At 47.1% G+C, this 24214-nt stretch overlaps 1 protein-coding gene across 1 annotated transcript in view; it reads right to left on the bottom strand.

The window, feature by feature from the left end:
• Positions 1-24214, bottom strand: part of zfyve26 (zinc finger, FYVE domain containing 26) — a 113179-nt gene that overhangs the window by 52409 nt on the left and 36556 nt on the right. The window contains 6 exon segments of the mRNA XM_084143898.1: positions 6484-6588; positions 12933-13132; positions 13678-13902; positions 18190-18866; positions 19412-19517; positions 21733-21969. Coding sequence (XP_084000024.1) covers positions 6484-6588; positions 12933-13132; positions 13678-13902; positions 18190-18866; positions 19412-19517; positions 21733-21969 — 1550 coding nt within the window.

Raw genomic sequence — 24214 nt, 5'->3', positions numbered from 1 at the left:
CATCTTAAGACTACGGTCAGCGCTTCCTGCCTATGGGGTTCTACATCTTAAGACTACGGTCAGCGCTTCCTGTCTATGGGGTTCTACATCTTAGACTACGGTCAGCGCTTCCTGTCTATGGGGTTCTACATCTTAGACTACGGTCAGCGCTTCCTGTCTATGGGGTTCTATATCTTAGACTACGGTCAGCGCTTCCTGTCTATGGGGTTCTATATCTTAGACTACGGTCAGCGCTTCCTGTCTATGGGGTTCTATATCTTAGACTACGGTCAGCGCTTCCTGTCTATGGGGTTCTATATCTTAGACTACGGTCAGCGCTTCCTGTCTATGGGGTTCTATATCTTAGACTACGGTCAGCGCTTCCTGTCTATGGGGTTCTATATCTTAGACTACGGTCAGCGCTTCCTGTCTATGGGGTTCTACATCTTAGACTACGGTCAGCGCTTCCTGTCTATGGGGTTCTATATCTTAGACTACAGTCAGCGCTTCCTGCCAAGTTTGGGAAGGCACAAGGTGATGGAGTGGATTTTTACATTCCAGTCCAGAGTTATTCCGTCCGCTATTTATTCTCATCTTCCAATGGTTAAAGCAGAAAGATCTTTCTATGGTTAAAGCAGAAAGATCTTTCTATGGTTAAAGCATGGGTAAATGATTTGGCTGTCGATGACGAGGATATTGGTTGGGAGAATGTTTGGGAGAATATATTTCACTCAAAGAACCCAAACCATCAGTTAATTAATTTTAAACTGTGCCATAGATCGTAGTGGACACCACTTGTAAGATTCCATGCAAAACAGGCTCAAAGCCCATACTGTGACCTATGTAACCTCAATACACTTGGCACATACAAACATATGATATGGGATTGTCCTGAGGTTTATGAGTTTGCTGTTGCTTAACGATGAAACAGGTGTGCAGCTGAATGAGAAACAGCGAAACGTTTGGCTGGCTGGGTTGACTGCTGCCCAAAAAAACGTGCTGTTCAGCGCTGGTTGCCACCACATGACCTTCACATAAGGAAATGGCTAGCATACTTTCAGGACGTAATGATGCGTGTTATCCACTGCCCATATGGATAAAGCCCAGTCCTAGCACTCTGGGAACATGGAACGCAGCCGCCTCAGAAATCTCTAAACTGTTGGATGTGATGTAAAATGCTTACTTGGTGTTTTGATGTGTATATTCTAGTGTAGTGCGTGTTGTTTATTTTAATTTGATAAAAACTTTTTTGGGGGGGTTGGGGGACAGGGTGGGAAGTGTAATTGTATATTCATGATTGTAGAGCCCTTGAGACCCAATAAAAAACAATTGTTCACCAAAAAATAAATAAAGGTGCAATAAAAGCGTTATAAATTCCTCTAAAACAATATACATGGTCTTTCCCAATCCTTTTTATTTTTTTATTTTTTTTATTTCACCTTTATTTAACCAGGTAAGCCAGTTGAGAACAAGTTCTCATTTACAACTGCGACCTGGCCAAGATAAAGCAAAGTAGTGCAATAAAAACAACAGAGTTACATATGGGGTAAAAAAAACATAAAGTCAGAAAATACAACAGAAAATATATATACAGTGTGTGCAAATGTAGCAAGTTATGGAGGTAAGGCAATAAATAGGCTATAGTGCAGAATAATTACAATAGTATTAACACTGGAATGCTAGATGTGCAAGAGATTATGTGCAAATAGAGATACTGGGGTGCAAAAGAGCAAAATAAATAATATAGGGATGAGGTAGTTGGGTGGGCTAATTTCGGATGGGCTGTGTACAGGTGCAGTGATCGGTAAGGTGCTCTGACAACTGATGCTTAAAGTTATTAAGGGAGATAAGAGTCTCCAGCTTCAGAGATTTTTGCAATTCGTTCCAGTCATTGGCAGCAGAGAACTGGAAGGAATGGCGGCCAAAGGAGGTGTTGGCTTTGGGAATGATCCTAAACACTCTGAAAACCACGTCATTACTACCTTGGAAGGACATTCTATAGAGCAAGTCAAGACGTACAAATATCTGGGAGTTTGGGTGGAGGAGAAGCTGAGATTCACTAAATCATGTTGAGAACCTGGTAAAGAAGATCAAGTTGAGAACAGGTTTTTATTACCGGCAATAAGGCAGAAAATAGCTGGTCCTCTGTAGCTCAATTGGTAGAGCACGGCGCTTGTAACGCCAGGGTAGTGGGTTCGATCCCCGGGACCACCCAGACGAAAAAATTTATGCACACATTTGGATAAAAGCGTCTGCTAAATGGCATATTATTATTATTATTATTATTATTATTATTATTATTATTATTATTATTATTATTATAATACATTCCTGTCTGTCTTGGACTACAGTGATGTAATTTATAGTCAGAACTCAAGCACCACCCTGAAGGCCTTGATTCAGTATGATGCAGCTCTTCGGTATATTACCAACCAAAAGCATCTGACACACCACTGTGACCTCTATAGTGGTGGCTGGTCTTCACACCACTGTGACCTGTATAGTGGTGGCTGGTCTTCACACCACTGTGACCTCTATAGTGGTGGCTGGTCTTCACACCACTGTGACCTCTATAGTGGTGTTGGCTGGCCTTCACACCACTGTGACCTCTATAGTGGTGGCTGGTCTTCACACCACTGTGACCTCTATAGTTGTGGTGGCTGGTCTTCACACCACTGTGACCTCTATAGTGGTGGCTGGCCTTCACACCACTGTGACCTCTATAGTTGTGTTGGCTGGTCTTCACACCACTGTGACCTCTATAGTGGTGGCTGGTCTTCACACCACTGTGACCTCTATAGTTGTGGTGGCTGGTCTTCACACCACTGTGACCTCTATAGTGGTGGCTGGCCTTCACACCACTGTGACCTCTATAGTTGTGTTGGCTGGCCTTCACACCACTGTGACCTCTATAGTTGTGTTGGCTGGTCTTCACACCACTGTGACCTCTATAGTGGTGGCTGGTCTTCACACCACTGTGACCTCTATAGTTGTGGTGGCTGGTCTTCACACCACTGTGACCTCTATAGTGGTGGCTGGTCTTCACACCACTGTGACCTCTATAGTGGTGGCTGGTCTTCACACCACTGTGACCTCTATAGTGGTGGCTGGTCTTCACACCACTGTGACCTCTATAGTGGTGGCTGGTCTTCACACCACTGTGACCTCTATAGTGGTGGCTGGTCTTCACACCACTGTGACCTCTATAGTGGTGGCTGGTCTTCACACCACTGTGACCTCTATAGTGGTGGCTGGTCTTCACACCACTGTGACCTCTATAGTGGTGGCTGGTCTTCACACCACTGTGACCTCTATAGTGGTGGCTGGTCTTCACACCACTGTGACCTCTATAGTTGTGTTGGCTGGTCTTCACACCACTGTGACCTCTATAGTGGTGGCTGGTCTTCACACCACTGTGATCTCTATAGTGGTGGCTGGTCTTCACACCACTGTGACCTGTATAGTGGTGGCTGGTCTTCACACCACTGTGACCTCTATAGTGGTGGTGGCTGGTCTTCACACCACTGTGACCTCTATAGTGGTGGTGGCTGGTCTTCACACCACTGTGACCTCTATAGTGGTGGCTGGCCTTCACACCACTGTGACCTCTATAGTTGTGTTGGCTGGCCTTCACACCACTGTGACCTCTATAGTTGTGTTGGCTGGTCTTCACACCACTGTGACCTCTATAGTGGTGGCTGGTCTTCACACCACTGTGACCTCTATAGTTGTGGTGGCTGGTCTTCACACCACTGTGACCTCTATAGTGGTGGCTGGCCTTCACACCACTGTGACCTCTATAGTTGTGTTGGCTGGCCTTCACACCACTGTGACCTCTATAGTTGTGTTGGCTGGTCTTCACACCACTGTGACCTCTATAGTGGTGGCTGGTCTTCACACCACTGTGACCTCTATAGTTGTGGTGGCTGGTCTTCACACCACTGTGACCTCTATAGTGGTGGCTGGTCTTCACACCACTGTGACCTCTATAGTTGTGGTGGCTGGTCTTCACACCACTGTGACCTCTATAGTGGTGGCTGGTCTTCACACCACTGTGACCTCTATAGTGGTGGCTGGTCTTCACACCACTGTGACCTCTATAGTGGTGGCTGGTCTTCACACCACTGTGACCTCTATAGTGGTGGCTGGTCTTCACACCACTGTGACCTCTATAGTGGTGGCTGGTCTTCACACCACTGTGACCTCTATAGTGGTGGCTGGTCTTCACACCACTGTGACCTCTATAGTGGTGGCTGGTCTTCACACCACTGTGACCTCTATAGTGGTGGCTGGTCTTCACACCACTGTGACCTCTATAGTGGTGGCTGGTCTTCACACCACTGTGACCTCTATAGTGGTGGCTGGTCTTCACACCACTGTGACCTCTATAGTGGTGGCTGGTCTTCACACCACTGTGACCTCTATAGTGGTGGCTGGTCTTCACACCACTGTGACCTCTATAGTTGTGTTGGCTGGTCTTCACACCACTGTGACCTCTATAGTGGTGGCTGGTCTTCACACCACTGTGACCTCTATAGTGGTGGCTGGTCTTCACACCACTGTGACCTCTATAGTTGTGTTGGCTGGTCTTCACACCACTGTGCCCTCTATAGTTGTGTTGGCTGGTCTTCACACCACTGTGACCTCTATAGTGGTGGCTGGTCTTCACACCACTGTGACCTCTATAGTGGTGGCTGGTCTTCACACCACTGTGACCTCTATAGTGGTGGCTGGTCTTCACACCACTGTGACCTCTATAGTGGTGGCTGGTCTTCACACCACTGTGACCTCTATAGTGGTGGCTGGTCTTCACACCACTGTGACCTCTATAGTGGTGGTGGCTGGTCTTCACACCACTGTGACCTCTATAGTTGTGTTGGCTGGTCTTCACACCACTGTGACCTCTATAGTTGTGTTGGCTGGTCTTCACACCACTGTGACCTCTATAGTTGTGGTGGCTGGTCTTCACACCACTGTGACCTCTATAGTTGTGGTGGCTGGTCTTCACACCACTGTGACCTCTATAGTGGTGGCTGGTCTTCACACCACTGTGACCTCTATAGTTGTGTTGGCTGGTCTTCACACCACTGTGACCTCTATAGTTGTGTTGGCTGGTATTCACACCACTGTGACCTCTATAGTTGTGGTGGCTGGTCTTCACACCACTGTGACCTCTATAGTTGTGGTGGCTGGTCTTCACACCACTGTGACCTCTATAGTGGTGGCTGGTCTTCACACCACTGTGACCTCTATAGTTGTGTTGGCTGGTCTTCACACCACTGTGACCTCTATAGTTGTGTTGGCTGGTCTTCACACCACTGTGACCTCTATAGTTGTGTTGGCTGGTCTTCACACCACTGTGACCTCTATAGTGGTGGCTGGTCTTCACACCACTGTGACCTCTATAGTGGTGTTGACTGGTCTTCACACCACTGTGACCTCTATAGTGGTGTTGGCTGGTCTTCACACCACTGTGACCTCTATAGTGGTGGCTGGTCTTCACACCACTGTGACCTCTATAGTGGTGTTGACTGGTCTTCACACTACTGTGACCTCTATAGTGGTGTTGACTGGTCTTCACACCACTGTGCCCTCTATAGTTGTGTTGGCTGGTCTTCACACCACTGTGACCTCTATAGTTGTGTTGGCTGGTCTTCACACCACTGTGACCTCTATAGTGGTGTTGACTGGTCTTCACACCACTGTGACCTCTATAGTGGTGGCTGGTCTTCACACCACTGTGACCTCTATAGTGGTGGCTGGTCTTCACACCACTGTGACCTCTATAGTGGTGGCTGGTCTTCACACCACTGTGACCTCTATAGTGGTGGCTGGTCTTCACACCACTGTGACCTCTATAGTGGTGGCTGGTCTTCACACCACTGTGACCTCTATAGTGGTGGCTGGTCTTCACACCACTGTGACCTCTATAGTGGTGTTGACTGGTCTTCGTTGACTCTACGTAGGCTTAAACATTGGTATACAAGGATCTATAAAGCCATTTTGGGAAAACTGCCACTTTATCTCTATTGTTCTTTGATAAGGTTAGAAAATAAATAAGAGTTATGGTCCTACTTACTTTTAACGGTTCCTAAAATCAGAACGGATCATTGGCAAATAGTGTTTTAGTTACTCAGCTCTTTGGTCTTGGAATTCTCTCCAGACCAGCTTGAAACTCCAGGACCTTGTTTCCTTGGAGGAGTTTAAAATGTTGGTTGACTCGCATGTTAGTGAGGAATGTGATTGCGGTGGTACATATGATAGATTTTTTTTAAATCTATGACACTTGTAGGTTTTTGTAATTGAAATGTATGTGTCTACGTCAAAACATAAAATGTTTTAAGGTGTGTCTATGTCTGTGAGTTGTTGATACAGTATGTTTGATATTTGTCTCAAACATTGTTCACCCCTGCTGCTGTCTTGGTTGGACCAAGTCTCTCTTGAAAAATAGATAACCTGGATAAATAAAAAATAGACTATTCATAACACAGTGCTGAGACTCACCCTGGCTTCCAACATCCTAGAAAACATGGACTCAGGGTCTCTCCTAGACTCTGTCCTCAACTCCTGCCAGGTCACCCACGGCAACGCAGGCTGCAGGTTCAACATCTAGGATGACCCAGAAAAAAAAGTTGTTAATGTTTTGAACAGTTAATGTTTTTTTTAAAGGAGTGAGGCAGTCCCACTCCTTGCATATTTGTTATATTTTTTTGTGGATAGACACCGTGAGAGAAAGACAGGAAATATGGCAGGAAAGTTTGTGCCAGAAGGGTGTGGGGGTGGAATCAAACTCCTGCTGGCATGGTATACAGTGGGGAGAACAAGTATTTGATACACTGCCGATTTTGCAGGTTTTCCTACTTACAAAGCATGTAGAGGTCTGTAATTTTTTATCATAGGTACACTTCAAATGTGAGAGACGGAATCTAAAACAAAAATCCAGAAAATCACATTGTATGATTTTTAAGTAATGAATTTGCATTTTATTGCATGACATAAGTATTTGATACATCAGAAAAGCAGAACGTAATATTTGGTACAGAAACCTTTGTTTGCAATTACAGAGATCATACGTTTCCTGTAGGTCTTGACCAGGTTTGCACACACTGCAGCAGGGATTTTGGCCCACTCCTCCATACAGACCTTCTCCAGATCCTTCAGGTTTCGGGGCTGTCGCTGGGCAATACGGACTTTCAGCTCCCTCCAAAGATTTTCTATTGGGTTCAGGTCTGGAGACTGGCTAGGTCTTCTATGCTTCTTACGGAGCCATTCCTTAGTTGCCCTGGCTGTGTGCTTCGGGTCGTTGTCATGCTGGAAGACCCAGCCACGACCCATCTTCAATGCTCTTACTGAGGGAAGGAGGTTGTTGGCCAAGATCTCGCGATACATGGCCCCATCCATCCTCCCCTCAATACGGTGCAGTCGTCCTGTCCCCTTTGCAGAAAAGCATCCCCAAAGAATGATGTTTACACCTCCATGCTTCACGGTTGGGATGGTGTTCTTGGGGTTGTACTCATCCTTCTTCCTCCAAACACGGCGAGTGGAGTTCAGACAAAAAAGCTCTATTTTTGTCTCATCAGACCACATGACCTTCTCCCATTCCTCCTCTGGATCATCCAGATGGTCATTGGCAAACTTCAGACGGGCCTGGACATGCGCTGGCTTGAGCAGGGGGACCTTGCGTGCGCTGCAGGATTTTAATCCATGAAAGCGTAGTGTGTTACTAATGGTTTTCTTTGAGACTGTGGTCCCAGCTCTCTTCAGGTCATTGACCAGGTCCTGCCGTGTAGTTCTGGGCTGATCCCTCACCTTCCTCATGATCATTGATGCCCCACGAGGTGAGATCTTGCATGGAGCCCCAGACCGAGGGTGATTGACCGTCATCTTGAACTTCTTCCATTTCCTAATAATTGCGCCAACAGTTGTTGCCTTCTCACCAAGCTGCTTGCCTATTGTCCTGTAGCCCATCCCAGCCTTGTGCAGGTCTACAATTTTATCCCTGATGTCCTTACACAGCTCTCTGGTCTTTGCCATTGTGGAGAGGTTGAAGTCTGTTTGATTGAGTGTGTGGACAGGTGTCTTTTATACAGGTAATGAGTTCAAACAGGTGCAGTTAATACAGGTAATGAGTGGAGAACAGGAGGGCTTCTTAAAGAAAAACTAACAGGTCTGTGAGAGCCGGAATTCTTACTGGTTGGTAGGTGATCAAATACTTATGTCATGCAATAAAATGCAAATTAATTACTTAAAAATCATACAATGTGATTTTCTGGATTTTTGTTTTAGATTCCGTCTCTCACAGTTGAAGTGTACCTATGATGAAAATTACAGACTTCTACATGCTTTGTAAGTAGGAAACCTGCAAAATCGGCAGTGTATCAAATACTTGTTCTCCCCACTGTATGTGTGCGCTGATGACAGTCTGCATTTTACCCTCATAGTCATTGTATAATTTCAAATCCAAAGTGCTGGAGTACAGAGCCAAAACAACAACAAGTGTGTCACTGTCCCAATACTTTGGAGCTCGCTGTAGATGGTAATTTTACATGAAGTAAAATTGTGTCTTTCTTCAGCTCTTTACCAATGATTTTTTGGGAAGTGGAAGAAGTGTTCAGATTTCAGATTTAAATAGCAGAGAAGTAGACAAAGATTTCCTACGCTCTAAGTTTTGGGGAAAGTGGTCAAAAACGGGAGTTGTTACATTTTTCCCCAGATGAAAATGTAGTTGATGCGGTTACTAAAACAGCTGCACCTCTAGATTGGTAGAAGAAATTGTTCTGATTTAAGATTTAAAGCTTTAGATTCCCACCATAATTTGCAAATACATTCATAAAAAATCCTACAATGTGATTTTCTGGATTTTTTTTCCTCATTTTGTCTGTCATAGTTGACGTGTACCTATGATGAAAATTACAGGCCTCTCTCATCTTTTTAAGTGGGAAAACTTGCACAATTGGTGGCTGACTAAATACTTTTTTCCCCCACTGTAAAATGTAGTTGATGCAGTTAAACTAGCTGGATGAATACCATCTACACCTCCTAGCTTAGAACTGTGAAGTAAAACGTTTAATCTAGTTATCCGTATGTCTGCATTGCCATTGACTTGACTGGCATTAGGTTGCGAAGAGCCTATTGCATGCCTATGCATTGCCATTGACTTGACTGGTAGAGTGCGAAGAGCCTTGGCGTGACCCTGGACAACACCCTGTCGTTCTCCGCTAACATCAAGGCGGTGACCCGATCCTGCAGGTTCATGCTCTACAACATTCGGAGAGTACGACCCTGCCTTACACAGGAAGCGGCACAGGTCCTAATCCAGGCACTTGTCATCTCCCGTCTGGATTACTGCAACTCGCTGTTGGCTGGGCTCCCTGCCTGTGCCATTAAACCCCTACAACTCATCCAGAATGCCGCAGCCCGTCTGGTGTTCAACCTTCCCAAGTTCTCTCACGTCACCCCGCTCCTCCGCACACTCCACTGGCTTCCAGTTGAAGCTCGCATCTGTTACAAGACCATGGTGCTTGCCTATGGAGCTGTGAGGGGATCGGCACCTCTGTACCTTCAGGCTCTGATCAGTCCCTACACCCAACCGAGGGCATTGCGTTCATCCACCTCTGGCCTGCTGGCTCCCCTTCCTCTGCGGAAACATAGTTCCCGCTCAGCCCAGTCAAAACTGTTCGCTGCTCTGGCACCCCAATGGTGGAACAAGCTCCCTCACGACGCCAGGACAGCGGAGTCACTCACCACCTTCCGGAGACATTTGAAACCCCACCTCTTTAAGGAATACCTCTTTAAGGAATACTCCTGAGTGGCGCAGTGGTCTAAGGCACTGCATCGCAGTGCTAACTGTGCCACTAGAGATCCTGGTTCGAATCCAGGCTCTGTCGCAGCCGGCCGCGACCGGGAGACTCATGGGCGGCGCACAATTGGCCCAGCGTCATCCAGGGTAGGGGAGGGAATGGCCAGCAGGGATGTAGCTCAGTTGATAGAGCATGGCGTTTGCAACGCCAGGGTTGTGGGTTCGTTTCCCACGGGGGGCCAGTATAAAAAAAAAATATGTATTCACTAACTGTAAGTCGCTCTGGATAAGAGCGTCTGCTAAATGACTAAAATGTAAATGTAAAATGAATACCTGGGATAGGATAAAGTAATCCTTCTACCCCCCCCCCCTAAAAAAAAAAAACATATTGTAAAGTGGTTATCCCACTGGCTATAGGGTGAATGCACCAATTTGTAAGTCGCTCTGGATAAGAGCGTCTGCTAAATGACGTAAATGTAAAATGTAAATGTTGAGTGGATGCCCAGGGCAGGGCCAACACACCTCTTCGTTGTTCATACAGTGCATTCGGAAAGTATTCAGAGCCCTTGACTTTTTCCAAATTTTGTTAGGTTACAGACTTTTTCTAAAATTGATTAAATTGGGTTTTTTTCTCATCAATCTACACACAATACCCCATAATGACAAATTAAAAACAGGTTTAGAAATGTTTGCAAAAAAAACAAACAAAAAACATAAATATCACATTTACATAAGTATTCAGACCATTTACTCAGTACTTTGTAGAAGCACCTTTGGCAGTGATTACAGCCTTGAATCTTCTTGGGTATGACGCTACAAGCTTGGCACACCTGTATTTGGGGAGTTTCTCCCATTCTTCTCTGCAGATCCACTCAAGCACTGTCAGGTTGGATGGGGAGCGTCGCTGCACAGCTATTTTCAGGTCTCTCCAGAAGATGTTTGATCGGGTTCAAGTCCGGGCTCTGGCTGGGCCACTCAAGGACATTCAGAGACTTGTCCCGAAGCCACTCCTGCGTTGTCTTGGCTGTGTGCTTAGGGTCGTTGTCCTGTTGGAAGGTGAACCTTCGCCCCAGGATCTCTCTGTACTTTGCTCCGTTCACCTTTGCCCTCGACCCTGACTAGTTTCCCAGTACCTGCCGCTGAAAAACATCCCCACAGCATGATGCTGCCACCACCATGCTTCACCGTAGGGATGGTGCCAGGTTTCCTCCAGACATGACGCTTGGCATTCAGGCCAAAGAGTTTAATCTTGGTTCCATCAGACCAGAGAATCTTGTTTCTCATGGTCTGAGAGTCCTTTAGGTGCCTTTTGGCAAACTCCAAGTGGGCTGTCATGTGCCTTTTACTGAGGAGTGGCTTCCATCTGGCCACTCTAGCATAAAGGCCTAATTGGTGGAGTGCTGCAGAGATGGTTGTCCTTCTGGAAGGTTCACAGATGAACTCTGGAGCTCTGTCAGAGTGACCATCGGGTTCTTGGTCACCTCCCTGACCAAGGCCCTTCTCCCCAAGGCCCTTCTCCCCAACTGGCCCATCTGTCTGGTTGTTCATACTATTGAGATGTGGCCCATCTGTCTGGTTGTTCATACTATTGAGATGTGGCCCATCTGTCTGGTTGTTCATACTATTGAGATGTGGCCCATCTGTCTGGTTGTTCATACTATTGAGATGTGGCCCATCTGTCTGGTTGTTCATACTATTGAGATGTGGCCCATCTGTCTGGTTGTTTATACTATTGAGATGTGGCCCATCTGTCTGGTTGTTCATACTATTGAGATGTGGCCCATCTGTCTGGTTGTTCATACTATTGAGATGTGGCCCATCTGTCTGGTTGTTCATACTATTGAGATGTGGCCCATCTGTCTGGTTGTTCATACTATTGAGATGTGGCCCATCTGTCTGGTTGTTCATACTATTGAGATGTGGCCCATCTGTCTGGTTGTTCATACTATTGAGATGTGGCCCATCTGTCTGGTTGTTCATACTATTGAGATGTGGCCCATCTGTCTGGTTGTTCATACTATTGAGATGTGGCCCATCTGTCTGGTTGTTCATACTATTGAGATGTGGGCCATCTGTCTGGTTGTTCATACTATTGAGATGTGGCCCATCTGTCTGGTTGTTCATACTATTGAGATGTGGCCCATCTGTCTGGTTGTTCGTACTATTGTGGGACTTATATCTAGAGTCCTCCATGGGCATGACATTTTAGCGCCAGCCCTACCCATGCCAGCGACATTCAAGCCCTACCCTACCCAGGCCCGATTGCTTAACCCGAGATTGGAAATACAGTAACTTCCTCCGTTAGTATCCATAGCTGATTGTCTCCGCCTGCCCCATGCGCTCCTCTGCACTGCCCCATGCGCTCCTCTGCACTGCCCCATGCGCTCCCTGCACTGCCCCATGACAAGAGATCCAGTTGGGCTGCTCAATGACGAGACCTGAGATTAGCGGTTAGCTGACGTTAGCTAGCTACTTTGTCACTCTAAACACCAAGGGTAGGCAACAAAATTCAGCCGCGGGCCACTTTTTGTTGGAGCGGATGGTTTGGGGGGGGCCAGAACATAATGTGCAAATTGACCACATTTAAGACCCAAAATAGATTGTACTGGCCCACTCTTCTATGCAGAACTGCTTTAACTCAGAAGTTGTCGCAAGTCCCATTAATAATATTTACTTAATAATATTTACTTTGCTGTCGCAAGTCTCACTAATAAAGTCCGAAATAAGTGCTACATTATTTGTTTGGCTGCTTTTTGTGCGGCTGATTATTTGTGTGGCTGCTTTTTGTGCGGCTGATTATTTGTGTGGCTGCTTCGCAAGCATCGATTGGCTTCAAATAACATTAGCACATCTATAAAGTCCCTAGTAACTGATTGATCACTCTGGTCACCCATTGATATGCATGTGCTCCCTGCGGGAATTAAGCCCACGACCTTGGCACTTTTACCAACTGAGCTACATCATGTTTACAGAGCCTGTAATCAATACATGAGGATTACCCATTGATAACATTATTATTTCTAGAGTGTCTCTAATATTTACCCATCCGTAGATGTCCAGTTCCCGTTTCAATTGTCAAATAACATTTATCTAATCGGCTTCAAATAACATGATCATAAAGTATGTAATAACTCTGATGAATGACTCCGGTTACCCGTTGATAGATGTCCAGCTCCCTCTTCATGAGCTCCAGCTCCCCCCTGAGAGAGGCCTCCATGTGGGGGTTGTTGAGGCAGAACTCCAGCAGCTCCAGAGAGGATCCCAGGGGCCAGCGCTCCAGGACCTGGAGGGCAACACGGGCCCTCAGACACGGGTCCTGTACTCTGAACAACTGGCCTATGCTGTCTTCACCATCTGGAGGGAGGGAAGAACAAATCAGGGATTGTGTCAGGAAGTCAAAATATTGACTAGATTGGCACCAGGAAGTAAAAATATTGACTAGATTGGCACCAGGAAGTAAAAATATTGACTAGATTGGCACCAGGAATGAAAAAAATATCAACAATATCATATCTCCAAAATGTCAACACAGCAGATATAAAAATAAATAAAAAAATCACCAAACAGACACAACATAAACAATGTGACTTTGTTCAAGCAGAGCCGTGGCAACGTACCAAATGGCACTCTTTTCCTTTTATAGTGCACTACTTTTGAACAGAATCCTATTGGGCGCTGGTCAAAAGGAGTGTACTATATAGGGAATAGGGTGTATTTGGGACATAGCCTATGTTTCTACCCCAACCCCACCCTCCCTCACCAGACATTGATCTGATGTGTCAGTTTAGCATTCCCCCCCCCCCCACTAATGGTTAAAGTTAGGATTGGGAGAGAGGAAGCTCATCCTAGATCTGTACTTAGGGGAAACTTCACCGCGGAGCGATGAACCCAGCACTCACCCCCCAGCGCAGCCCAGGCCAGTAGCCTGTCTCGGAGCACCCCCTCCTGGCTGCTGCCTTGTCCATAGAGCTCCAGCAGGCTCAGAGCCCTGCCCAGGTCCCGAGAGGCCAGGGCCTGCTGGAAGGCTTCCATAGCCACAGCCTGGGCAGGTGTCCCCTGAGGGCCCGAAAGGAGAAGAGACACCAGGGGTTTACCACAGAGGGCTGCCCCAAGACCTCCAGCGCCTACACACACACACACACACACACACACACACACACACACACACACACACACACACACACACACACACACACACACACACACACACACACACACACACACACACACACACACACACACACACACACACACACACACACAGAGAGAGAAATGAAAACATTTATTGTTATTCTTATTAATATTGCTGTGAATTGTAATCCCATTTCCACTACTACTATTATTATCGATGTCTTATTGCTGTTGGTCCCACCATTTATATGTATACTTTGACAATGTATGTAATTTAACTTGTCGTGTCAATAAAAGTCTACTGACTTGAGAGAGAGTGAGAGCTGGATTTGGCAAAGTGGGTGGGGTTATATCCTGCCTGGTTGGCCCTGTCCGGGGGTATCGTCGGACAGGGCCACAGTGTCAGATCCTCAAAAAGTTCTACAGCTGCACCATCGAGAGCATCCTGACTGATTGCATCACCGCCTGGTATGGCAACTGCTTGGCCTCCGACCGCAAGGCACTACATCATTTCCTGCCATCCAGGACCTCTATACCAGACGGTGTCAGAGGAAGGCCCTAGAAATTGTCAAAGACTCCAGCCACCCTAGTCATTAGACTGTTCTCTCTGCTACTGCACGGCAAGCGGTACCGGAGCGCCAAGTCTAGGTCCAAAAGGCTTCTTAACAGCTTCTACCCCCAAGCCATAAGACTCCTGAACAGCTAATCATGGCTACTCTGACTATATGCATTACCCCCCCCCCCAACCTCAACCCCCTCTTTTACGCTGCTGCTACTCTGTTTATTATTTATGCATAGTCACTTTAACTCTACCCACATGTACACATGACCTCAATTACCTCGACTAACTGGCACATTGACTCTGTACCGGTACCCCCTGTATATAGCCTCCCTCCTGTTATTTTATTTTACTGCTGCTCTTTAATAATTTGCTATTTTTTATTTATCAATTTTTTACTTAACTACACCTGTTGTATTCGGCGCATGTGGCAAATAAAATTTGATTTGATCTGAAGGATTTTGGGCACTGGCCAGTCAGGCTGGAATTCCAGTAGACTGGAATTTCTATTAGCCCAGGAGTCCAAAGTCTGTGCTGTCGAGCTAGTCTGGCTAATGTTCTACTAGCCTCTAGCTAATGTTCTACTAGCCTGGTCTGAAAAGTACTAGCCTCTAGCTAATGTTCTACTAGCCTCTAGCTAATGTTCTACTAGCCTCTAGCTAATGTTCTACTAGCCTCTAGCTAATGTTCTACTAGCCTGGTCTGAAAAGTACTAGCCTCTAGCTAATGTTCTACTAGCCTCTAGCTAATGTTCTACTAGCCGGTATGAAAAGTACTAGCCTCTAGCTAATATTCTACTAGCCTCTAGCTAATGTTCTACTAGCCGCTAGCTAATGTTCTACTAGCCGGTATGAAAAGTACTAGCCTCTAGCTAATATTCTACTAGCCTCTAGCTAATGTTCTACTAGCCTCTAGCTAATGTTCTACTAGCCTGGTCTGAAAAGTACATTTACATTTACATTTTAGTCATTTAGCAGACGCTCTTATCCAGAGCGACTTACAGTTAGTGAACACAATTTTTTTTTTTTTTTTTTTTTTTTTTTTTTATACTGGCCCCCGGTGGGAAGTAGAACATTAGCTAGAGGCTAGTAGAACATTAGCTAGAGGCTAGTAGAATATTAGCTAGAGGCTAGCCTCTAGCTAATGTTCTACTAGCCGCTAGCTAATGTTCTACTAGCCTGGTCTGAAAAGTACTAGCCTCTAGCTAATATTCTACTAGCCTCTAGCTAATGTTCTACTAGCCTCTAGCTAATGTTCTACTAGCCGCTAGCTAATGTTCTACTAGCCGGTATGAAAAGTACTAGCCTCTAGCTAATATTCTACTAGCCTCTAGCTAATGTTCTACTAGCCTCTAGCTAATGTTCTACTAGCCTGGTCTGAAAAGTACTAGCTTCAAGCTAATGTTCTACTAGACTCTAGCTAGTATAGTTTTCTACTAGCCTCTAGCTAATGTTCTACTAGCCGGTCTGAAAAGTACTAGCCTCTAGCTAATGTTCTACTAGGATCTAGCTAATGTTTCTACTAGCATCTAGCTAATATTCTACTAGCCCGGTCTGAAAAGTACTAGCCTCGGGCTAGTTGGCTAGCTTAATTTCGATCCCTGCACATTGACCTACATACACTTATCTGCACTTGGCAGTGGATCCTGATCTGTGAGTTTTTTTTTTTTACAGATCTCTATATGCTTTTGTTTTGATATATTGTCTGTAGTTAGTTGTATAACTTGTAATGGTTTGATGATGCAAGGCACATTTCTGTGAAAACAGCAAATAAAATCCATCTTCATTTCATTTTTGTCTAGAAATGTGTTATTATTTCATTTATTTTGAACTGCATTTTTTTGTAAGAAGTGTGCTATATAAATAAAGTTTGATTCAATTGTTTTATCGAACCTTTATTTAAAAGTGGAACTGACAGCATTTTAGCAACATGAAATCTTATTAAAATCTGTTCATATACACCACCTCCAGGTGGTTAAAAACATTTTCTGACAAGCGAGCACTTATATATGGTCATTTTTACATTTTCATAAATTCTTAGAATGTTTGGGAATTACGTATGCTAAGGCAATTGTGAAAATTCTATAGCAATATAGAGTGGGAAAGCGGCCGTGCGTTTGCATATAGGGCTACTGTAGCTCTGATTGGCTGCGGACAATTAATAGACAGGAAATAAAACCTAATAAAAACATCTGTCTCATCCAGGACCTCTACGCAGACCGGTGCGCCGTAGCCAATCAGAGCTACAGTAGCCCTATATGCAAACAAGCCATTTGCCACACAGGCCTGACATCATTCACTTTGAACTGGACTTTGTGTTTACAACAGCACAACTTTAGATCATTAGAACACATTCGCCAAAAGCCACAAAATACACCTGAATGGATTTCTGCAAATACCACAGGAGTCCTCTTACATTTGGGAACTTTACAGTCCTATTGATCAAACAACCATGAAAAGGTAGGCTCAGTGATGCACATCAACAACTAATGCTAGCCAGAGCAAGATGAGCTAAAATCTAACGAAAGAACATTAGATAAACCCTCTCTAACTTTTTCAGCTAGTTGGCCGTCAAAATTGCACAGATAAACGATGGGGAATTGTAGCCTACTAGTCATTCTGCAGCTTGCCTGCCAATGTTGCATGCTTGGCCCAACCAAGCACCCAAGCTAACTGGCTAAAGTTGGCTAGCTTACTAGCTAGCTACTTCCAGACACAAATGAGAGAACACCTCACTCTGACCATTTTACTCGCCGTAGCAGAGCTGGTTAGGCTGTTTACATGTGATCTAGAGCGTTCTTGGCTAACTATTACTTTTTTCGTCTACGTTTACTGACACCGGCCATATTCAGCGGGTGTTGCACGTTCCTAAATTCATCAGTTGTTCTGCGCTCTGGCACACTCAGACGAGAGTGCTCTGAAATCGGAGTAGATAGCCAGAGTGAATTTGCGAACTCAAGAGATATGCTAGCTAACTGGATAACAGTCGTTCATGTTCTTGCTAGCTAACCAAATGACACCTGCATCTCTAGCGGTGTATAGCCACCAAAAAACAATAAGGGAAAAAGCCAGTCACTCACCCACCCACTCCTCCAATGACATGACATCCACCTAGCAGCTAGCTAGCTATCTAGCTAACGATAGGCTCTCGATTTTTAGCTTGCTACATAAATAGACACGCTAGCCTATTAGCCACGTTATGACTGAATTGTGATCGTTGCCTTTGCTATGATTGTATTGACATTCCCAGCCTTAGTTACAGTCGTCCGTTTTTGTCCAAAATATTGAGTAATTGAAAATGAAACACCGCATCCCGAATGGAGGCAGCAAACAATGTAGCAGGCCAGCTGTGATTTACAACCTGATAGCAATATGTTTTGGACTACCAAGAAATGTATTGGTGAATTATATTAATCATGCATTGAACCGCATCCATCTATTCTGCCTCAGTGTACATCATGGAATGTTCAGTCAGATATAACCTATTTTTAAAACGTCTTATAAAGTTGGTTTTGTAGCGTAAACTGGGAATTTGATATTTTTGAGTGATAAAATGATTGTCTGTTTCATATCTGCAAAGTAGTTCAAACGCTGTCAGTTCACTTTAAGCAGGGAGTCATGCTGAGACCACAGTCTGTTTTGCAGATGAACACATCAATAAACAACAATTACACTATACATATCTATATACACAATACATGAAAAGCAAAACACGATCTTACCTCCACCACCGGCTCCCTCCTCCCCAGCCCCCAGCGAAGTACCCAGGACAGGCTGAACCATGGCCCCCAGGTAGGCCCTCAGGATGGGGAAGTCTCTGAGCAGGCTGTCCCCCTCCCTGGAGATCTGCTCCCCGTCGAGCACACACTCTTTACGCCCCCCGCCCCGGAACACCAGCCAACCGGACGGCTGTACCCGGGCAGCGCCTCTTGGACTGGCACTCAGACAGGCAAGGGTGGCCAGGAGAGGGGAGCGGGATTTGAGGAAGGACAGGGCTGATGGTGTGAGGAGAAAAGAGGAGGAAGAGGAGGAGGAAGCTGGTCGTGAAGGTGAAAGAGAAGAGCTGGACAAGATGAGGACGGGAGGTGTAGTTGCTCGGAGATCCTCCAGCGAGGCTTCGGATTCAGAGCTGCGGGGGTCGGACTGAGGCTCGGTAATGCCCAGCGTTGGCATGTGTTCTTGGGTATGTAGCTGCAGCAGCGCTGCCAGGCTGGCAGTCCTAAACACCCCTTCCCCTGGTACGGTCTGCCCTTGCCCCTGCCCAGCCTCTCCCCCGAGACTAGCTTCCCTCTTTGGTTCGGGGCACCAGTCCCACACAGGCAGAGCCTCACAGCAGCGCTGCACGATCACCTGCTGGACACTCAGACGCAGACCCTCCTGCTGCAACAGAGACAACACTCTAGCGAGAGGGAGGGAGGGTAACAGGGGGAGAGAATAGGATGTTAGTGTGATGGCACACACACACACACACACACACACACACACACACACACACACACACACACACACACACAACAGTAGGACGTAGAACGAAACGCACTCATTCATATCACAACAGTTAAAAACACGCAAGCTCGTAAGTGCTGAAATTGTTTGAATTCAGTGAGTGAAAGAGCACGAAATTATGACTCGTGATACTGCCTCTCTAAGCCATGGGCTCCCTTGGCTTAATAAAGGAGGACGGGTATGGTGCTCCCTTAGCTTAATAAAGGAGGACGGGTATGGTGCTCCCTTGGCTTAATAAAGGAGGACGGGTATGGTGCTCCCTTGGGTTAATAAAGGAGGACGGGTATGGTGCTCCCTTGGCTTAATAAAGGAGGACGGGTATGGTGCTCCCTTGGGTTAATAAAGGAGGACGGGTATGGTGCTCCCTTGGCTTAATAAAGGAGGACGGGTATGGTGCTCCCTTGGCTTAATAAAGGAGGACGGGTATGGTGCTCCTACCTGTCTGGAGCCACCTGTCGGTCAAACAGCAGGTGAGAGAGCAGCTGAGACGGAGCCTGGAGGAGCACCAGCAGAGGGTTCCCCAACTTCACCTCACTGCATTGGTCTGAGAAGAGAGACAAGAGACTTAATATACACCGAGTTGTACAAAACCTGCTCTTTCCATGACAGACGGACCAGGTTAATCCAGATGAAAGCTATAATAATAATAATATAATAATATAATATGCCATTTAGCAGACGCTTTTATCCAAAGCGACTTACAGTCATGCGTGCATAAATTTTTTGTGTATGGGTGGTCCCGGGGATCGAACCCACTACCTTGGCGTTACAAGCGCCGTGCTCTACCAGCTGAGCTACAGAGGATCACTTATTGATGTCACTTGTTAAATCAACTTCAAAAATCAGGTTATAGAATGATTTTTTAAGCCTTGAGACAATTGAGACATGGATTGTGTGTGTGTGCCATTCAGAGGGTGAACACGGGCAAGACAAAATATTTAAGTGCCTATGAACGGGGTATGGTAGTAGGTGCCAGGCGCACCGGTTTGTGTCAAGAACTGCAACGCTGCTGGGGTTTTTCACGCTCATGTGCGTCAAGAATGGTCCACCACCCAAAGGACATCCAGCCAACTTGACACAACCGTGGGAAGCATTGGAGTCAACATGGGCCAGCATCCCTGTGGAATGCATTCGACACCTTGTAGAGTCCATGCCCCGACAAATTGTGGCTGTTCTGAGGGCAAAAGGGGGTGCAACTGAATATTAGGAAGGTGTTCATTCAGTGTATATTCTATTTAAAGGTCACATTCACATGCGGGGAAACAACACCACTGTTCGCCCCCCAGCACCTTTGTTATCGTTTTGTTGTTGAAACAGAGGAGAAACGGAGGAGAAACAGAGGAGAAACGGAGGAGAAACGGAGGAGAAACAGAGGAGAAACGGAGGAGAAACGGAGGAGAAACGGAGGAGAAGCGGAGGAGAAACGGAGGAGAAGCGGAGGAGAAGCGGAGGAGAAGCGGAGGAGAAGCGGAGGAGAAACGGAGGAGAAACGGAGCAGAAACGGAGGAGAAACGGAGGAGAAACGGAGGAGAAGCGGAGGAGAAGCGGAGGAGAAACGGAGGAGAAACGGAGGAGAAACGGAGGAGAAGCGGAGGAGAAACGGAGGAGAAACGGAGGAGAAACGGAGGAGAAACGGAGGAGAAACGGAGCAGAAACGGAGGAGAAACGGAGGAGAAGCGGAGGAGAAGCGGAGGAGAAGCGGAGGAGAAGCGGAGGAGAAACGGAGGAGAAACGGAGGAGAAGCAGAGGAGAAACGGAGGAGAAACGGAGGAGAAACAGAGGAGAAACGGAGGAGAAACGGAGGAGAAGCGGAGGAGAAGCGGAGGAGAAACAGAGGAGAAACGGAGGAGAGTAGAGTAAAATAAAATTCTTTCCATATTCTGCTGTTATATCGCGCGTGCAATGATGTCTGAAGAAAAAAAACAGTGTTGGTTGTTTGCAGTAACTTCTTTGTTGTTGTAATATCTCAAAAACGGATGTGCCAGTTTGACCAATTAAGGATTCCAGCTTTAAAAATGTATTTTCATAGCACACACATTTGCAGCTAAACGTTGTATCAGTACCCAAGTACAAACCAGGGTCAAGTTCAGTCCAACACACTGTAGCCAACATTTAGCAAAAATAAAAATACCATCTATGTTCAGGCAGTACCTCAGTTTGAAAAGCGTGACGCCAACACAGAGTGTTTCCATGGAGACCAGTATTCATATAATAACAATATGCCATTTAGCGGAACCTTAAGCGTTTCACTGCACCGTCTATACCAGCTGTAAACTCTGTACGTGACGAATAAAATTAGATTTGTCGCTCATATCCAAAGCATCAAGCGTTTTAGTATTTCAGCAGACGCTCTTACCCAAAGTGACCTACAGGAGCAATTACAAGTTAAGTGCATTGCTCAAGGGCACAGACAGATTCTTCACCTAGTCGTCTCGGGGATTCGAACCAACAACCTTTCAGTTACTGTCCCAACGCTCTTAAAATGCTAGACTTCCTGCCGCTGCTTGCTTAGCGAGTACCACTTCCTCCCGATTAGGCAAATACCTGGCTCGAACCCGGGACCCCTTAAGAATCTCTACCGATCAAGCCGCTCAAAGGCTAGCGCTTGAGCCGCGCAAAAGTAGACACTTATGGCTGAGGAGTAAAGTGCTACACGTGCATACATTTTCATATGGGTGGCCCCAGCGGGAATCAAACCCATGATGTTGCAAGCGCCCAAGCTCTACCAACTGACCCACACAGAGGAAAAACACACTCACCTTCAGATCCCAGGCTGCGTACTAACACCGAAGCCAGCGTGTTGACGTAGTCCACAAAGCTCCTCATGTAGTCTGGCCTGCAGGGGGCGCCCTGGGGCTCCAAGGGACACAGCTGGTCTAGGGAACGTAGCAGCTGCTTCATGGAGGAGCGGACCGGGTGGGATTCCAACTCCGACTGTTTCAGACTGGCCTGCTCAACCAGCGCTGCTAGGAGGGCACCACCAGCACGCCCTTCCACTATTAGGGACACAACACATTATGCATTTAGTTATACACTAATACTAGCCCCTTAACCCTAAACACTCAAACCCTTCAGACGGGCCTGCTCTACCGCTTGGAGGGCACCACCACCACGACCCTCCACTATATAATAACATGACCCTCCATTCTAGTACAGTTAAACATGCTTATATTTAAAATAAGAGGTTTACTTGACCACGTAACCTGGGTCCCAAACTGTTCCTGGTCAGGTCAAGGAAAAACTCCCGGCCCCAACGGTAATACACATATACAACGGTGGTGCTGACCTGGCCAGGGTCTGTAACTGACCTGTGGTGCTAACCTGGCCAGGGTCTGTAACTGACCTGGGGTGTCTGTAGCGGTGGACAGGGTCTGTAACTGACCTGTGGTGTCTGTAGCGGTGGACAGGGTCTGTAACTGACCTGTGGTGTCTGTAGCGGTGGACAGGGTCTGTAACTGACCTGTGGTGTCTGTAGCGGTGGACAGGGTCTGTAACTGACCTGTGGTGTCTGTAGCGGTGGACAGGGTCTGTAACTGACCTGTGGTGTCTGTAGCGGTGGACAGGGTCTGTAACTGACCTGGGGTGTCTGTAGCGGTGGACAGGGTCTGTAACTGACCTGTGGTGTCTGTAGCGGTGGACAGGGTCTGTAAGTGACCTGTGGTGTCTAAGGCGGTGGACAGGGTCTGTAACTGACCTGTGGTGTCTAAGGCGGTGGACAGGGTCTGTAACTGACCTGTGGTGTCTGTAGCGGTGGACAGGGTCTGTAACTGACCTGTGGTGTCTGTAGCGGTGGACAGGGTCTGTAACTGACCTGTGGTGTCTGTAGCGGTGGACAGGGTCTGTAACTGACCTGTGGTGTCTGTAGCGGTGGCCAGGGTCTGTAACTGACCTGTGGTGTCTGTAGCGGTGGACAGGGTCTGTAAGTGACCTGTGGTGTCTGTAGCGGTGGACAGGGTCTGTAACTGACCTGTGGTGTCTAAGGCGGTGGACAGGGTCTGTAACTGACCTGTGGTGTCTGTAGCGGTGGACAGGGTCTGTAACTGACCTGTGGTGTCTGTAGCGGTGGACAGGGTCTGTAACTGACCTGTGGTGTCTGTAGCGGTGGACAGGGTCTGTAACTGACCTGGGGTGTCTGTAGCGGTGGACAGGGTCTGTAACTGACCTGTGGTGTCTGTAGCGGTGGACAGGGTCTGTAACTGACCTGTGGTGTCTGCTGTAGCGGTGGACAGGGTCTGTAACTGACCTGTGGTGTCTGTAGCGGTGGACAGGGTCTGTAACTGACCTGTGGTGTCTGTAGCGGTGGACAGGGTCTGTAACTAACCTGTGGTGTCTGTAGCGGTGGACAGGGTCTGTAACTGACCTGTGGTGTCTGTAGCGGTGGACAGGGTCTGTAACTGACCTGTGGTGTCTGCTGTAGCGGTGGACAGGGTCTGTAACTGACCTGTGGTGTCTGTAGCGGTGGACAGGGTCTGTAACTGACCTGTGGTGTCTGCTGTAGCGGTGGACAGGGTCTGTAACTGACCTGTGGTGTCTGTAGCGGTGGACAGGGTCTGTAACTGACCTGTGGTGTCTCTAGCGGTGGACAGGGTCTGTAACTGACCTGTGGTGTCTGCTGTAGCGGTGGACAGGGTCTGTAACTGACCTGTGGTGTCTGTAGCGGTGGACAGGGTCTGTAACTGACCTGTGGTGTCTGTAGCGGTGGACAGGGTCTGTAACTGACCTGTGGTGTCTGTAGCGGTGGACAGGGTCTGTAACTGACCTGTGGTGTCTCTAGCGGTGGACAGGGTCTGTAACTGACCTGTGGTGTCTGTAGCGGTGGACAGGGTCTGTAACTAACCTGTGGTGTCTGTAGCGGTGGACAGGGTCTGTAACTGACCTGTGGTGTCTGCTGTAGCGGTGGACAGGGTCTGTAACTGACCTGTGGTGTCTGTAGCGGTGGACAGGGTCTGTAACTGACCTGTGGTGTCTGCTGTAGCGGTGGACAGGGTCCGTAACTGACCTGTGGTGTCTGTAGCGGTGGACAGGGTCTGTAACTGACCTGTGGTGTCTGTAGCGGTGGACAGGGTCTGTAACTGACCTGTGGTGTCTGCTGTAGCGGTGGACAGGGTCTGTAACTGACCCGGGGTGTCTCTAGCAGTGGACAGGGTCTGTAACTGACCTGTGGTGTCTCTAGCGGTGGACAGGGTCTGTAACTGACCTGTGGTGTCTGTAGCGGTGGACATGGTCTGTAACTGACCCGTG

This window comes from Coregonus lavaretus (assembly GCF_964263955.1).
Source record: "Coregonus lavaretus genome assembly, chromosome: 27".
NCBI lineage: Eukaryota > Metazoa > Chordata > Actinopteri > Salmoniformes > Salmonidae > Coregonus > Coregonus lavaretus.
The sequence above is the reverse complement of the archived record's forward strand: the minus strand, read 5'-3'. Positions and strand labels throughout refer to the sequence as shown.